This window comes from Montipora foliosa, chromosome 2 (assembly GCF_036669935.1).
Source record: "Montipora foliosa isolate CH-2021 chromosome 2, ASM3666993v2, whole genome shotgun sequence".
NCBI lineage: Eukaryota > Metazoa > Cnidaria > Anthozoa > Scleractinia > Acroporidae > Montipora > Montipora foliosa.
Window position 1 is genome coordinate 23308150 of NC_090870.1, and position 18462 is coordinate 23326611.

At 37.5% G+C, this 18462-nt stretch overlaps 2 protein-coding genes across 2 annotated transcripts in view; one reads left to right on the forward strand and one right to left on the reverse strand.

The window, feature by feature from the left end:
- The window catches only part of LOC137992700 (uncharacterized), a 28649-nt gene extending 23371 nt beyond the window's left edge, over positions 1-5278 (reverse strand). Inside the window, exons 1-2 of the mRNA XM_068838183.1 lie at positions 5122-5278; positions 4820-5010 (exon numbers count right to left, since the gene is read on the reverse strand). Of these exons, the coding sequence (XP_068694284.1) occupies positions 4820-5010; positions 5122-5198 (268 nt within the window). The 5' untranslated portion in view covers positions 5199-5278. The remainder of the gene's footprint in view (positions 1-4819; positions 5011-5121) is intronic.
- Positions 5279-5294: 16 nt separating this feature from the next.
- The window catches only part of LOC137992698 (conserved oligomeric Golgi complex subunit 1-like), a 47931-nt gene continuing 34763 nt past the window's right edge, over positions 5295-18462 (forward strand). The window contains exons 1-7 of the mRNA XM_068838181.1: positions 5295-5419; positions 5511-5595; positions 5663-5707; positions 11528-11594; positions 13197-13300; positions 15730-15802; positions 17054-17173. Of these exons, the coding sequence (XP_068694282.1) occupies positions 5338-5419; positions 5511-5595; positions 5663-5707; positions 11528-11594; positions 13197-13300; positions 15730-15802; positions 17054-17173 (576 nt within the window). The 5' untranslated portion in view covers positions 5295-5337. The remainder of the gene's footprint in view (positions 5420-5510; positions 5596-5662; positions 5708-11527; positions 11595-13196; positions 13301-15729; positions 15803-17053; positions 17174-18462) is intronic.

An 18462-nucleotide genomic window follows, 5' to 3' on the forward strand; every position in this document is an offset into this window, starting at 1 on the left:
AAACTATCCATATTTACAGGGCGTGAACAATCGATGAAATCAATGATCGGAAAATCAATCGATCAGTCAATATCAATCGATTAGTTATTGTTAATTGGTATCAATTGGCATTGGTCAATTGATGGCCAATCGATAACCGCATAAAAGTTGTCATGAACTTCATTGATTGCCACCGAACTCAATGTACGCAGTGCGTATGGTATTTTTTTAAACCCCAGTAGTAATGTTTGAGATTATAAAAATTTAACCATGAAAACAGTGTACACGAACAAATTTATACACACCTTGCTCTAATCCATATGTCTTTACAAGTACCCAAAGAGATGAATTATCCAGGTTCCCAAGAGTGATTTACAGAGTAACACAGAGCAAGTTTGGCAGACAAAGCGTGGTTGCAACCTTGTTCCCAGGAAAATCACCTGAACACTAATTAGCTTTGATTTCATGCTGACAGGTCAACTGTGTACTGACCAATTACAATAAAGTTCAGCACACACAAGCAAACCTCAAAACCACAAACTAATGAGATTGTTGCTGTTTTCGGTGGGTTTCCCATGCCTGACTGGCTTCTCCCTTGCTACACAATAACATTTCACGGTTTTAAGGGAAAGCAAGTGAGTGTTAAAACGCACTTGCTGGTTGCAGAATGAACACTCTGTGCCTTGTGCCACGTTTTAATTTTCTAATCGCGCGCTTCCTTTCGCAAAATTATCGCAAATCATAAATAGCAAGTATGTCCATTAAGCGACGTAGCTATGATTTTTACACTTCCTCACCCGGGTTACCTACTAGATTGTGATGTCGACCTCCACGCTGTGTTTCACTAAAAGTATGTAGCCCTCAACTGGAAAAGATTTATGCCATGTTGATTCTTCAGATTCGAACGTTTTTGCCACGTGAATTATAACAATTGATGTCAGTCGATATTATTTAATACCTCGATTTTCATTGACCATTCATTGTTATTGATAATTGATGACAATCAATAATCACAAAAACTTACGCGATTGATCACTACAAAAAGAAGTTACTTATTTTTAGTAACTAATTCTTAAATCAAGTAGTATGCGTACCCTTCATTTAAGAATATGCTTCTTCTTTTGAAACATTAATACTTATATTAAGGCAGAGTACTTGATTTGAGGATGAAAATTCCAATTTAAGGTTGCTGTAGAAAAAGCGAACTTATTTTAAGGACATATCTCCCTATTGTAACTCTTGAATTAAGAAGGTGCTTCTTATTTGAAAACATGGGTCCCTTATGTTACAAATATCTGGTTTAATTTAAGAGCCTTATTCTTAATTTGAGAATTGTTGCTCTTTATGACGCTTTTTAAATGTCTTTTACGGAATCCACTCGCTCAAGCTAAGAATAAAGCTAGTTAAGATGTTTTTACACATTGAGATGTAAATCAACCAACACAACTGTCGATTATCACGCCGTGTGAACTTCTCGACTGAAATTTGCATACTGTTTGAATCGGTATTCTTTTTATCAAAAGCCAGTTTCTTTCACCAGTCGTATTCACAGTTACGTTTAGAGCTTCGAGCATTTTCATCAACTGAAGCAAAATTGTTTGTGAAAACCTCAAGTAAACGTGCGCGCTGCGAATAATATTTATTCTCACAAGTCGCACGCGATAAAATTTAAAAAGACAGCAAAAACAAACGAGTTCTTGCATAAAATCCACGCTCTGAAGAATAAAGCAAAAGATATTTTCTGTGTCGCCGATTGAAATGAAGAATAGACTATTTGCATGTGCGATGGACAAACTAACCGTGACCGACGCGGTTTAGTAATGAAACATTGATTGACCTTTTTCGACATCCTTCTAATAGAAACCTTGGTTAAATTTTCAAAAGATGTCACAGGAGGTTGACTTCCTTCATTGCTATTCTTCAAAAAGCTGGACTATTAGTATAGTGTGCTAAGCAATTCACGTGCATATCAGAGACGTAGATCTCCTTCCGCCATCTTGGATTATAAGGAAGAGACGAGAGACTGGAAACTACTGAGCCGTTTTCGTTTTGGTCAGCAGTCAACATATTTCGGCGGTTCAAGGCGTTTGAATGAACGGAAGAGGCAAAATGTGTTGATGATTTTCAGCTGTTTTGCTCTTTAAATGCCAATTCAAAACAAGGAAATGTTTACAGCGACTCAAGTGAAAAGGTAAGCGTTAATTATAAGCAGATAATATTTGATTTAATGCCTCACTGTCCTTAAAATTTGCACTTTTTCACACTTCCAAGTCTCAAATTTGTCAGGCATGGACAATTGCAATTGGCTTACTGGCTAAATAGCTAACTAATTATGCAATCAGGCTGGTTTTACTCACAGGATATCTTTAAATGGGGGTATATTTGTACATCGGTTAATTCTTACAGTCTCTCAATATTGAAAATACCCATCAGTATTGTATAATTATTTGGTATAACAAGGAACATAATTTTTCATGATTCTTTTAGATTCTGATAATAAGGAAATTTTGCACTTAAAATGCCTTCCAAAACTGTTCAAGTTAAAGAATATAGCCACTGCAGATGCAGAGAAACATTTTATTGTGTTTGTTGAGGTAAGTGTTCTTCCTTTTTAACCATGAAATTGTTGTTATATGTGTTTGTATTTCTTGTGTAGCTGCATTTATTATATTTTTATTATTGATGAGGTGTGGTTTTTTTTGTATTAAATTGCACTTTACTATATACAGTAAGTCAAAGATAAACTGTGAGAGAAACAAAGCAGTTAGATCACACCAACTGTCGTGTACAAAATTTCCAGATCTTCATTGTGATCATTGCTTAATTGCTGGTATACACATTACATGAGCCCTTTTTCCATCTCAAAACTAATCTTTTTTGTTTCATTATGTTTTTTACAGGATGAATCTCACGAGGCATCAAAAGAGAGAGCACCATCTGCATCACCATTTCTTATGGTTTCTCCTGGGCATCAGGTGCTTTTGATGGAAACAACAAGGATGAGTTCTTGGAAGTGTTGGATGATGATGGCTTGGCCAGGGCTATGATTTGTTTAGTAGGAATTTATTATGTTTTCCACCTAGATTATCCGGGCCCTGCGAAGGGAGTTTTTCTCTTTCTACAGGAGCATATTTTTCATCACTTTCTGTCTAAAAGGCCTCTTAGTTTGCTTCTCGCCTAGCAGAGTTGGAGCTTCCTTGCAAGTAAAATAACTGTCTATATTAAGAGCTTGCAGCTACTGCTACATGTATCGTTACACTATGTTGGATTTAAGTTTTTTCGATGTAGACATGTCTGTTTTCAAGGAATTTGAGAGTGTATGCAGTAGGCTCAGGAAAAGGCAACACTTTTTTGTCACCCTTTCTCTTGGTGTGGCCAATAAAAAAGGTGTTAGTGTCAGAACTTCTCCCTTACTTGAGTGTTTTAGTAAGAGTTTTTTTGCAGTGTCATCTGCTAGTACACCTCGAAAAAATACTACAGAATACTCTTTTTTTGAAATATTTTCTCAGTGCAATAAACTAGCAAATTAAAGGTAAAAAAGGTGTTCCTATTCTGGAATTGGTAAACTTAACTACTGTAGGGTCTGAAAGTAAATAGAAACCAACCAAAGACTTAAATAAAATGTTGTAAAACAGACCCAAAACATGTCTTTGAAATATTTTTGGTTCCTGGGTTGCTGTAATGCTCTGTTCCTGTTGCAATTAAACTAGAGAAATGTTCAGTTTTTGGAGGTATTTACTTTAATCATACCTGTTGATTTTAATTTACCTTTGCAAGGTTTAATTACCTCTAAGGGAGTGAAGGGTTGAACTGTGTTAACGTTTTACAAATGTTGGTTTTCTTAATAATAATTATGTATCAAAGTTTTGCTCTTAATAATAATAATAATAATAATAATAATAATAATAATAATAATAATAATAATAGGTATTCAACTTTTGCTCTTAAACCAAAGAAAATGTAATGTTGTTCTCAATTAAAGGCATTAATTTACTGTTTGAGGAATGTTGTTTGTATTTTTAATTAATTAGTTAATTAATCTTAAATTCCTCAGTTTTAGATTGGACGACCTCAGAAAATTAAAGAGCAAAGTTTTTTATCTTATTTTGATCTGTGCTTCCATCATTTTCCATGTATAATAAGTTGTTGTTACATATGTATTTCTTTAAATGGGCTTATTATAATCCTGGAATAATAGCACATATAAAGAAAGGCTTTTACTGTGTTAAAACGTTGACAAACAAGCTCTCGAGGGAAGAGCGTGGTATCTTAATTAACCACAAGCATATCAAATTGTCCTGTTTTAAGGAAGATGGCTCCTTTAACGTTGAGGAATTGGCTCTTGCTTTGTGGGTGGTGGTTCCAAAAAAATAAGGGACAGTGTCTTGATTGAAGAGTGTTTATCCTAAAATAGGGATATCAGAATGTTTTGATTTAAGAGATATGGCCCCTTAAAAGTTGAACAACAAGTTCTTGATTTTAGATTGTGTACCTTAATATAAGAATTTTTGTGTACCTTGTTTTAAGAAAAACAGTTACTTAAATTATTAACAAATAGTCCCTTAATTCAAGACAGCAATTCCCTAAAATAAGGTTGTCTAGTTTACCCTGTTTTAAGGAAGGTGGTCCTTACCTATCTGACGCAAATTTAAGTAGTGTTTTCTCTTAAATTAAGTAACTTCTTTTTGTAGTGATTGACCATGGATCAGTTATTAATATCAATCAATTAATTGATATTGATTGTCATCGATTGTCAACGATCATCGATTTCATCAATTGTTCAAGCCCTGATATTTAATGTAAATTATCCTTTATTAATCTACATATAAATTTGTTTAACCTTGAATTTGAGGAGTGACATCAAAGGGAAATCCTTGGAAGAAATTCTGGAATATCTGCTCAAACTCCTGAAAAAACTCTCCTTCACTGCACCCCAGATCATCTTGATGCCCATGTTGTACACTCCATCCTTCGTGATTCATGGGACGTTGCTGCCATCCATAACGTTCTTCAAAATCCTCTTGAATATTTCTACAGAATTGCATAAATCACAAAGATTAGGCAGCAACGTTTACGCCATTTTTAGGAAGTCTACTTTCAAGTTGTTTTCCACATTTACCATGAAATCTTAATAACACATACCTGGGTATGTCGTTTGGACCTAATTCCTGTTTAAAAGGGCCGAATATTGATCGGAAAAAATCACTCAAATTGAACATCTCACGATAATAAATGAGTTCAACAAAAAAGAAATTGCGTTGTGAAACAAACAATCTGGATCCCAGTGTCTTACCCTGCATCCAAAATTAACCGGTCAGTTGACAAAGAGAGAGCGCTAAGGCGAGCTACATTTTCAAGATGGCGGCTCCTCATAGTCCAAAATCTCCGAGGACTCCTCGAATTTCTCCTTTGTCGCCACGTCAAAGCGATTCTAAATCGAGTAAGTCGAGTATTAGCATGCTAAAAATTTACATATATTTTTTTTTTTTGTCGAACTCTGGATATATGCTGATTTATTCTTGTTTGTAAAGTTCTTTGGGATGCCGAGATGGACAGCGATGCACTGTTTTCCAATCACACCATAGAAGAAATCCGAGCCGTGGAACAGAAGACAAGGTTTGTCTTGACACTTTTCTGCCAACAGTTGGCAAGTGAATTGAACTCTGTTTTACTTTTTCGGCAGGAGTGACATTGAAAGGAAGAAAGAGGACTTGCGCTTAATGGTTGGGTGAGAGAAACTTGAACAACTTTTGTTCCTTATTAAGCTTAAGTTGTACCGGGAAGTTGTATATGTAAGTAAGATATTAAACATGTTAATTTTGTTGAAAATGTATTCGAGATATAGCTTCTTCGATGTACCTTTTCCGGCTGGTCTTTCATATACCGGATCCGGAATAATTAATAGCCATGAAACAAAAGAATTCGAACAAAGCAAACATAATATATAAGCGAAGTCTAATAAATCCACGACCCCATAAGCTGTATTAGCTTTAAAACCCACCGTGTTTTAAATAAAAGATGTTGTTGTTGCTGTAAATCGGAATAACAATGGTTCTTTTGTCCTCAGCGATTTCCGTCTGGTATATGAAAGTCTACCCCATTATTTTTTGCGTAGGAACATTTTTGTGTCAAATTTCTCTAATGGAATCATAATTGAATTGCCACAATGCATACACGCTTTGCGTGTGATGAATTAAGGTTATTGTTGAGTGTGGCTCTTCCAAAGAAATATTTGCTGATTTTAAGCCCGGGTGGGGGAAATCCCATGTAAAAGGACGGGGGTGCTCGTAGGAAATGTTGAAAAGAACCATCAAGAGGTACCAAGATGCTGTCTTCTAGGCATGACATGAATTTTTTTCTTCCCTTAGAAGTACCAAATTATGGGTTTTAATTAGACAAAATAAAAAATTAGTTAATAATATTGTCAAATGTCTCCTGTCATAATAATTATTGTTCCGCTCAATACCCTAAAAGGTACTGGTAAAGCTCCTGCTGTGGGCCTTTTGAGGCTCAACACCCTAAGAGGTACCAAAACCACTTTTTTATAACCCCCAGAGGGATTTTAAGCACTTTAACCCTTTGACGTCCAAACTGGCCTAAACTGGCCAGACGTAGTATTTTACTCTGTCTAACACCAGACAATTTTACTCGTCAATGGTGAACCCCTGGGAGTCAATGGGTTAACCCATTGACACCTAAACCGGCCGTAACCGGCCGCGCGCGATGACCCCTGAAATACCTAAACCGGCCAAAACCGGCCGTACAAAATGGCGTCTTGATCGGAATTGATCTTAGGCCTCTACCCAGTCTCCCTTAGGAAATCTAAATTTTTTTTTGTTATGGAGATTTAGTAGGATAATTGACCAATCATTTGCCGTGTTGTGAGCATATTTTGACAGCTGATAAGAGACCCCACAAGGTTTGGCTTTTTGCCCTTTCGATCGCGCGATCAAATTATGCGAAAACAACAGCCGATGCGCTAGATAGCGCACCGAACGATGGGGATATTCATGCTTTTTTTTTCGGATTCGGAGGATCTAGGGATCTAAGGGATCTTTTATGGTTTTCCTGTAAGAGGAGGGGATATTAGAGACAAAAATTTTGATTTAGATGGCTTTAAAAGTGACAAAGAAGACAGTGAAAACCTAGCGACCGATGATAAACAAGAAGCTCGCTGGAATGATCAGCTCGATAATATTCAAGTTCCAGATTTCGTAGCAGCCACTGCTCGGTATTTCATTTTAGATAATCATAATGAATGAAATATATTTCTTAGTTTTCATAGGAGATGATCTATGGGAATTAATGGTAAACGAAACGAGTAGGTATGCCTGTCAAAAACTGTAAAAAAAAAACCCCGAGCGCATTACTTTTTTTCATGGAGTAAGCCGCGCAGAATTAAAGGCCTTCGTAGCAATTAACGTCATAATGGGCAATGATTTGCTCCCAAATTTAGCTTTATATTGATCAACCCATGGAATTTTTGCAAATAACAAGTTTTTTTTGTCCTAAAATAAATTGGTAATCGAAGGAATTTTCACCTTCGGCATACCTTGGAAGATCATTGTCTTCAACAAATAAATCAATCTGATGGTGCGTTTATATTCCGTAAATGCGAGAATACCTCCAGCGATTTTCTCTGTTGGTTTTCTTGTGTTTTGTAAGTTATCTTTCAGTGAAAGTTTTCGAAAGAGCACTTTTGTACACAATTTGACCTTGTTTGTTCTCTCATGAAACATGATAGTGATCAATTAACTAAATTAATCTTGCGGTTTTGTGCACGTGTATTTCGACAAACAGAAAGCTCCTCGTGAAATTTTGTTTCGGCAGCGGCGTTTGGGCATAATTTTTGCACTTATACCTGTAAGAAAACAAAGCGATTGGAATAAATTTCAAGAAATTTTTATCCATTGAGTGGTTAGACTTAACTGTAAATTGCACAAGGCATATTTTGAGTTATAATATATATTTTTCAAGCGCTTTGTTTAGTCAGCGATCAAAAACTTTCTTGATTGCTCAATGCGCACTGCTTCGAAAATTCTACCTTTACATTTTCAGTTGAGCCTTAGGACGTGTTTTCAATCACTTTTTAGCAATATTTTTACATCATCTGGAAGTTCACTGTTTCTTCTTCAAGGTGAACTTAATTCTAGAACTCAGTATCTTGTGTACATTTACTGCGCATATGGTTTATTTTTAACGCTCGCTTTCCACTGCAAAACCTCGAAAATTTTCCAAGTTTCTTACACATCACACACACGGCACGCGAATTTTTCAATGGGTTAAACTCATGGCCAATAGATGAGCTTGGCCCGGATGGTGCAAGTATGAAAGTGGGAGGTGGTGCCAAGCAAAATACGGGCCTCGAGCAGGATGTGCAGGTATTCAGGGCAACCAAGAGAGTGGCAACCACCCAAAGCCTTTGCCCCTGCAAGGTGCTTGGAAAGGGCGAAGGGCCTGTGAACAAGGGGTGGCGTGGGACCTGTGCCAGATCCCAAACCCATCCAAGCACCTTCCCCTAGCTCAGGAAGAGACAGAACTGCAACACTTATGCAACTACCGGTACTCTTAAGGCTAAAAACCACTAGTGCTTGGCATCACAATTTTGCCGGGTAGCAAAAATCTGCACAGGCTAAGAGGTTGTGCCAGTGCCTTGTTCACATACTGAGACCAGTGCCATTGCTGACCTCCTAAGGCCCAAATAACAGGTACACCAAGCTGCACAATCGGCATGAAGCGAGCCACATAGGGCCTCCAAATTCACAGGGCAACACAAACTGAGGGAAGCGCCAGACTGAATTCATGAATCAAGGCCTAGAATGTGCGCACGGCAACCCTAGTATAATGGCTGCATGATCCGAAAGGTCCGCAGACATGATCGCCTTGCCAACAAGCAGAGCAGTTTGATTCCATAAGTCGGACAGCATTAATCCATGTAAGCCAGACAAATTCTATAGCTCAGTGACAAAGAAAGTCAGATAACACCAGCCTCAGGAACAAGAGGCACGAGGTGTCAAACGATGGGAGAGGCGATGCCCATGTCTCAGATGGTGATCGAATATAAGACTGATAGGCATTGCTAGACCAATGGCCCAAGACTTGAATGAGGTGGTCAGGGATGCCACGACTTGCTGCTATTGTGGCCACACCAATATGAAAACTGTGGTTGGAGAAGTTCCCTGGGACTGTGGGACATTCCAAAATTTCCCTGATCCAACCGGTAAGGATAGCGTGATATAGTCTCCAACCATCTTGAAAAAGGAAGAGTTGGCCGCCGGAATTGCTCCGAACTACCAATTATGCCATGACTGCCTGGAGAGCACAGAGAGGAAAGCTTTCCCTGTAAATGTGGATGAAGCATTCTTTACGAAATGGGTCGGTCTTGAAGGCCTTAATCCTTACTGGCAAGCAGGCAGGATGGGAGTCTGAGTCTACGGAAATGTCCTGAACACCTAGGTGAAGATCATGGGAGAAACTGGCCAGATTGGTAACTGTAACTTCTGCTGATCACAAAAAAACCTGGTCTGGAATTGAGAAATTTAAAGGAGTTAAATATAATCAGCAGGATGTCATTAGCAATTGGCAATCGTTGAACTTGTGAAGATTCCTGGGTTTGTTTGATTCCCGTACTACCTGCTGTAAGTGGAGACAATTGACCAGGGGGTCCGGGAAGCCCTCTTCAATGTGTATGGAGAGAACCGCTGAAAGATAGACGCGCCAAAAAGGTGGCATACAGGCATGAGGTTCATTCGTCGGTATGCCCAGAATGCCCATTTGAGCACAAAAGTTGACGAAATTCCTCTGGCTAGACCGCCAAGCCCTGAACCAAAAAGAACTGGCACAGTTGCTCTGAAGATGGCTGGTCAATTCCTCCAACAGCTGAGATGGGATAGACACTGGTAGCGAATGATCCTCTGGCGCCAGCCTCCTTAAAACTATCATTGGGTTATGGGGAATGTGGATTCTGGACTTCAGACTACGGAATCGAAACTGGTTATTTACCAAGATATTGTAACGTTAAAAAAACACCACTGAAATGCTGTGAACTTGGAGGAAGTCGGCTAAAAATACCCCTCAAACAAAGTGTAGGCTACCTATAGTCTCTTGTTTTAATAACAAAATAACAGTGACAATGGAAAAAGTTGTCTTGGACTTTTTATCAACCTCACACAAAAATTTCTCAAAGTACACTTCAAGGATTTGGAAGTACACTGTGATTGGTCCACATAAAAAGTTGCTTGTCTTAAAGTGGTACTATGATCAAATTTTTACCCTTTGATTTTTTGTGTGTATCACATAGAATTCCATGAAAGAACATAAACGCCATTTACCATTTGCAAATAGCTTCATTTAGTTCCGGAGATATTTAAGTTTGAAAAATGGGTAAAATATGCAAATGAGCAGACTGATGACGTCATAAACTCAACCCAATATTATATTGAGTATATAAATAGAGCGACCTTGGTCAATTTGCAGCACAGACCATTGAAACTTGGTAGGCTAATAGTTCTACGGGAAACACACCTATTGCTGTAAAAAATTCTGTTCCCATGACAACTCACTCTTTTTCAGTCCCCACCTACTTGATTTCAATAATTATGTTAGTGATTTTCAGCTTGAAAAAACATTTAAAAAGGCCACAAACTCAAGGTAACATATAATGCTTGCTGGATCATGCATATGAAGTGCTGTTAGCAAATATCAAAATGGAACAACAAAGGTGGCCAGAAAAGCTTTTAATATGGGGGAGGTCTGGAACGCAGTATGATAGCATGGTAACAGAACTGTTAAGCTCATATTGTGGAGAACATTTAGTAGAATCTTCCTGCAAAAAATCAAAAAATTCTGATAAAAACTGGTTAAGGTATCTCTTTTCATCATATTTGAACAAAATTTGGTTGTCTTGAGTGTATGATGTCATCACTTGGCTAATTTGCATATTTTAAAAACTCGAATATCTCTGGAACGAAAAGAGATATTTAAAAAAAGTAAACAGCATTTTTCTTCTCACGCAGACTACTTGTTTATGTTTCAAAATGGCTTAGATAGGAAAGATGCGATTTTCGTCATAGTACCACTTTAAGTAGCAGATGTTTGTAGGGGATGAATGTGTGACAAAGCCCTAACGACAACTGCATGGGAGGCTACCTTTTTCTTGTCCTAGTGATTTCTTGTTTGGCCATAATACACCTGTAATTATAATAAACATCTTATCAACTGAGCTACATGTAGGTCAGTCTGTGTTAAAGAATCTTGACCTTGGTAGCTGGCACTTACATTACTGCATTCAGTCAAATCTAACAGCACTGCCCCCATGTATGCAATTCATGCTTATTTTTGTATCAGGCTGTGTAAAATAATTCATTGTTCTTGTCAAAACAGTCTTTGATAGTTACGTTCATTATTTTCTTCAGGCCTTTTGCGTAAAGCGCCTGTGACACAGTCAAGGAACATAATTCTTCACGTGCTAGCCCTTGTTTTGTAATCAGAGGAGATTGCTGGAGATGAAATATACAGTATGTAGTAATTTTGAATCTTGTTCTCCCAGGGAAAGATATCGGGATCTCATTGATGCCGCTGATACAGTTACCGAGATGAAAATGTGCAGTAGTCAGGTGATGTATTTCTTCAAGTCATTGAAAAAAGATGGTTGATATTGTACATACATGTACATGTAAATACAAATTATTCCCTGTCATTGAGTTCTAGGTAGTCTTTTATTTGACTTGAAGTTGCCTTAAATTTTCATCAGCGCATTATTTAAAATTATTTTAATTGTGCCTTGGATACAGTGTAATAAAAATTAAATGTATCCAAAGCATAATTTATATATTTTTAATTTTTTTACTTGTACACATGTATGTTGTTCTGAAGAGAGCATTCTAAACCTTCCCTTGCATTTTTTCAGGCCTCAACAGGGTCAATTTTAAGAATGTATTTCTCCAAACAGAAATCTCAGTTTTCATTCATTTCAAAGAAAAAAAAGGTTTAGAAATGGCTCAATGCCATTTTGTGGTGTGGTTGGTAGAGTGCAACTGACAACAAGAGAGAGCTTGCCCTGCACATGCGTTTGAAGTTTGAAGTTATGCTGAGGACGCGAGCACCTGACGATGAATTTTCAATTTTCTCTCTCTATAATTATCCGCACCATTATCACCAATTTAATAAGGACTGATGATACACACTTTCCGTGCCGTGCGACTTGGAGTAATCGCGAAATTATTACAATAACAACAGGAAAAAATATTTTTAGACAACATTCTTATGTACAGTGTATTTCACCAAACCTTTGACAAGCGGTTTGCGAAGTTCGCTTCAAAATTGGGAATTTCATTATGTAACTGTCAATCAAATGGCAAACTTTGAAACGAACTTGGGAATTTCATGCCGAACCTTGTGGGAATGTGGCGAAGTACACTGTAATTTCATCATTGCTCTCAGTTGTTGTTTTGAAATGAGTGCCTTCACCGTGCAAGAAAAGGCAATTCCAAGTTTTCTTTGACAGAACATTATTGAAAGCTGGTTAGAATGGAAAGGACCATCTCAGATAGGAAAGGAACTGTTGATATTTTTGTTTGCAGAGGGAATATCGAAGACAACATTGAAGGAAGAAATAGCACTCGGTCAGCGCATGCTAAATGATGTGAATATTTATATGGAGTTTTGTAAAAGCCAAAACAAACTGGTAGAGCTTAACCTTTCAGTGTTTGCCTGAAAATGTTCCATCGTGTGCATCGATCAGCCACAGCTTAATGCAAGAACTTGGTTTATATCCTCTCCAGAAATTCAGCATTATTTCACAGGAATCACTGACTGTTGTCATTGAAAATGAAAATAGACTTATCCAGTATCTAGCAGCCTGCGCGGACAACGCATTTTTGTGATGAGTATTCAGTGTTCATTCCCACGAAGTTTGGCGTGAAATTCCCAAGATATTTAATGAAATTCCCAAGTTTGAAGCGAACTTCGCAAACCGCCTGTCAAAACTTTTTTGAAATCCACTTTAAAGTCAGTGTTGTCGTCCTTGCTTTAATAAGTTCCCTACTTCAAGGGATGGTTAATTTTGTGTGGAAACTACAGTCATGTACATGTACCAGTCGTGTAGTTTTGTAATAGAGTGCAGGTTATTATTAATTTAATTATTATTGCATAAATTATTGTTATGTATATTGTCCTTTTTTTTTTTCGGTACTTAGTTATGTTCCCTTTTGTTGTAGGTGACAAATTTTGTGCATGATATTCAGAAGCAGTGTAAGGAGCTTCATTTATCTCACAAATGCCATGGTGTTGGTGGCACACAATCAGCAGTTGATGTTGGAATGTAAGTAATTAAAAGTTGAAAGTTGAACTTGAATGTGATGTGCACTCAACAGTTACTCCACAACCAGGAATGATATCTCCATGTATTGACTGCACAATAACTAAGGCTTTTATAGGTAAACTCTGTCTATTAAAGGAGCCAGTTGTACAGGTTCTACTACAGTGCAGACCAGAAATAAGCATCCTATGCAGACGCAAAACGAACACACGTTTTTGCGCACATGCGTTTTTAAACTATGTTTTTTCTTTTATTATTCAAACTCGTATTTTGCTGTGATGTTCATTATTCAACAAAACAATAGACAGACGATAAAATGAATATTTCATTCCTGTGATCAACGTACCGGAACATTTGAATTGAAGAGCGGTGGGTGTCAACATGTCTTTGTGAGTTTCGAAACGAACCAACAGAGTTTAAATTTCTTTTCACATTCACTGAATAAAACACAATGAAACTCTTTTGTCATCCCATAGCTGACCCCTGATCGTTATTTTGACCTTTTCGCTGCCAAAACTGGAGTTTGAATAGTTGACCTAATACCAAGATGCCCGTCAACAGGGAAAGTAATTATGTAGACGCAGCTTCTGACCTATCCGCAAATTCTTCGCAATAAAAGCTTGTAAGATCAAAGTGCTTTCCCGAAAATTTGTTGCGCTTAATTATTTCGGGAAAAAAAGAAAAAAGGAAAGCAGTGCTACTGAGGAGTTTTTGTAACATTCCAAGTTTTTCACGAACTTCAAATACTGAGAATGGCACCACAGAGGTCGTCATGCGTGAGATAACTGCAGCGAGGCTCCGATAACCGTAAGTAAACATACGGTGGACGGTGGTAAAAGCAGACCAAAGGGAAGTGCGTTCTGTTCCGTAATTTTTTTCACTGCCCTCACCATCCATTTGCCGGCACTGAAAGGTGCTTGACAATGTATCTTTGAATGAATTTGGCCGTCTGTCACACAGGGTTTCGAATGTGATGTCATGCTTTGAACTTTCACCGCATATGCCTCCAGCCAACCCGCAATAACTTTTCTCTGTAAAACTAAACTAAAGAAAGAAATTGATGCAGCAGATACATGTATCTTAAGGCTTTTGTTTTCAACTCCGAACGCATTCTAATGAATCTTAAAACCAGCCTCGTTGGTCAAAAGGACACAATGCCGGTATCCAAGACGCCTTTGCAAATTTCTTGCACGCACGAAGACAATCAGTTTGAAAATAATACTCAACAAAGTATTACACGTGGTGTAAATGGCATTTTGTTTGCGAGTATATTCCTTATTTCGTTTTCCATGTGAAATTGCTTTTACTGCATTTCACGGCGCCGTTCGTTCAAGTCTTGCTTCACAATTTTATATTGATGATTTTACATTGTTGTCGATCGAATGATCGTCGATTTTTGTTGGTAAAAGTGTTCAAATGGAAAATGGCCCATTTCTGCATTTTAATCACAGGGAAATATTATTCCCCTCATTATGTTATTTTTTGATGCAGCGAGAAGCGAAAGTAATTTTCAAATGTCAGAAATTAAACATGAAGTGGAAGCGAGCGCATTTCACTTGGAAACGTGCGTTGCAATTTTGTCAAACCCTTCACTACAGTTGACACAGCTATTGTGTTTGCCCTGAAACTAACAAAAGAGCCTAAACAATGAAAAGACAATGGGCCAATTCATATGTACTAATTATCTTTGATGAAGGCGCGTTTTCGGTGCATGTGTTACAAAGGCAGACACGTGTGTGCAATCTTCTTATGCTCGTTTCGCGCACGTTTTTTTGGGATGCTTATTCTGGTCTGCACTGTATGTAGCAGGTAGGCATTGTGCATGCTCTTTAACAGTTATGAATGAGCGAAGGCACGACGTCTGGGTGAACCCTCAAATGATCCCCCCCACTTGAAAAAAATAACTGGAACGCTGCAGTTCAATACCATGCACCGAACTCAGTGCCTTCTGTTTTTGTGTAACACGTATCACAGGCAACCCAGTTTACACTCATTGAGCATCTAGTTTGCTGAAAAATGGAAGTTTGAAACTTGCTAGAACTGCCTATGATTGATTTTGGGAATTGTGAAAATTATATTACAGTATTTCCAGCAGCTAGACTCTAGTCTGCAGGGAACCATTTTAGGGCTCAAAAATCTCCAGTTGTTTCGGTGTAAACAAACGATAATTTGATAAATAAAAACAGAAAACAAGAAATTTTTTTTTGTTTTTTGTTTTTCAAGAAAAGTGCATGGCTGTCCAGATTTTTTTCAATATTCAAATCACCCTTATATACTGGTCTCTCTACTTTTCCGCAATGTCACTATCTGGCCAAAAATACATTCGTATCATGTGACAGCATCCTTAAATATCTGATATACATGTACAGTACAGCAATTTCAACTTAATATTATTTATGTTTTTAGAGTTTATTATTTTTCTCTTTTTTTAGCACTTCACAGACAAAAAGTGGCTTTTACGCCATTGCATCACAAATGAAGCTTTTGGTTGATACTCCAGAGAAGGTGTGTATTTTCTGTGCAATCACAATATTGGAATTTTTGGCTGTCTCCTTGAGGAATTTGAATGTGCCAGTATTTTTGGTTACTTATTAAAATTAGCTTACAGTGGCTTGGCAAATACAGTTGAACCTCCACCCAAAATGTCAACCGTAGGTGGTTGCTTACGAGAGCATAGATCATAAAATTAATTATTGAGTCAATATTTTGCCTCATTAGCATAATTATGGTGACTTACCCCATACACCAATGGTTATAGTATCTAAACCCACTTTATAACTTTTAGTAGTCCAAAGTACAGTGTATTAATGCTATTAGTGCTATCATGGTTCATCTCTGACAGACTACCTAATATAAAGGCAAACAGAGCAAGTCTCATGATCAGTTACAAATTGAATCTTTAATGTTGTCTAACCGTGAAGGGGAACTGAACATGATTTTCAATGTGTACTGTAATAAGGATTGGATTGCTTGCATTATATTTGACAGCCATCTTACATTGTACATAATTATTACTAACTGGTGATTTACATGTTAACAAGCATAAAAAAGTAGCACTAGACATAGACCTCAGAAGAGTCTGCACTTCTTGCATTGGTTGGTCATACAATTGCGAAAGATGTTCAAGTGATAACTGAGTTCTTGAGAGAACAGGCAACAAGGAATCAGTTCTAATTTTCTGTAATAATTATTAGAAAACATTTAAGGTCGTATCTCTTTAATAGGACTGATAGAATCCAGTGTATTGTGCATTTTTTCTTTAAATTTTTTATTCAGTCTAAAAAGTCAGTTTCCAGAAAAAAATTGGGTACTTCCCATTTAGATATTTCCCTCTCCTGTACTACTGAGGAATACAATAATGTTACAATGCCTTATTATCCAATTTCCGCTCTATTACCTGTCAAGTGGTAGCTTACGGGAGGTTAAGAACAAAAGAAATTTTCAAACTATTAGCTCTATAAAAGCGATTGCAGTCGCTTAGGAGAGGTGATTGCTTGCAAGAGATTCCAAAATCATTATAGTGATTTTACTTATAAACTTTTGGTATTTTGGAAAAATGGTCACTGAGGAGAGGTGGTTGCAATTGGGGGTTCGACTGTAATTATTTACATTGTGTATAATGTATTTGAATTTTACTTCTCCTGTTCACCAACCTCTCCTCTCAACAGTGATTATAAAATACACAATATTTTTTGTCTAAATATATGTAACAAAATTAATTACTGTTAGTTGAAAATAATACATTCAACCCTTTAGGTTTGGAGTGCATTAGAAAAAAAGCAGTATCTCAAAGCAGCTAGGCTGTACCTTTTCTCTCATCATATTGTCAGTATTCTTCACATTGACACTGGGGATTCTTCAGCACCTAAGTTACTGGTTAGTGAATTTCTTGTGGGTTTAGGGTTAGGGTTAGGGTTATAATAACTTTGCATTCATAGTGGTAAGATACAACTTAAATTTGTGACATTTTATCTTGAAAAAAATGTTATTTAGCTTCTGATAAAAAATTATTTGTGGTTGTAATTTAATTTATCAATTTTGTCGTACTTTCAGGCATGTGCTTCTCTGCTTTGAGCTTACGTCTACATTAAAGGCATGCATGTATATTAAAGACCTTGTGTTAACTTCCTTCCAGTGACTTTTGCATTCATGTACATTGGCATCTGCTATTAGAAACGGTTTATAATATGTAGTGCCATAACTGTAAGAAAAGGGTTTGAATTTCCAGACCTAGAATAAGGTGGAATATCACAGCTCATACACTGTACATATACATTCACAAACTAATTAGTGTTAAGTTACAATAATATTCCTAAGATAGGGAAATGTCAACTGAAATGTGTGGCTTATCAAGAACCAGGAATGTGTCTTGTGTCTGGATTGTGTTGCAAGTACTGTGGGTCTTTACCTGCCTTGCACCTGGCAAATAAAAAAAATGCTGCACAGTACAAGGTCACTGTATTTTAACTTTTTCATGCCTGAGGGGCCCCCCCCGTGACAGAGTAGACAGAGTAAAATTCTGTAAGTGTCACTCTTCTGGGGGGGGGGGGGGGGGGGGGACGGTTAAAATGCAGTAATGTATTTACCTCAAAGATCTTTGTAGTATACAGCAATTTGCCACTTCCACCATCTCTTCAAATCGCTTGACTTGGTTCCATGGTAATCAGTGATCCTTCATTTTTCCTATGCATGACTTGAATAAAAAGGCCCGAAAAGAACATCAGCCAGAGAGAGTTTAAGCAACAGAAACAGCTCCGTTTGTACGTGGAAAAAGTAAGTGAAATATTAAGGAAACAGATATCATTTGCCAAAGCGGACATGGATCGCTTGAAAGAAAACCAATTTTTGGTGGAAACGTGCCCAAGTGTTGCATGAGGGTGTTATTTCGTCATTCCGAGTGATCTCCAAGTGTGAGGAAGAGTATCCAGCATGGTTTTGTGAAGGGAAAACAACGTTAATCCCAAAGCCTGTAGACTTTACCAGCGACAACCAACGACCCATTTATACGTGGTTCACCTCGTGTTTGCTTGTCAGAACAAACCAGCATTTGGAGGAGTACGATCTAGTAGAGGGTTGCACAGAGGGGTGCGCATGCAGGATGCACTGAAACAACAGACAACTTGTTGATCGATAGAACAGTTGCGCTGGATTGTCACAGGAGTAGT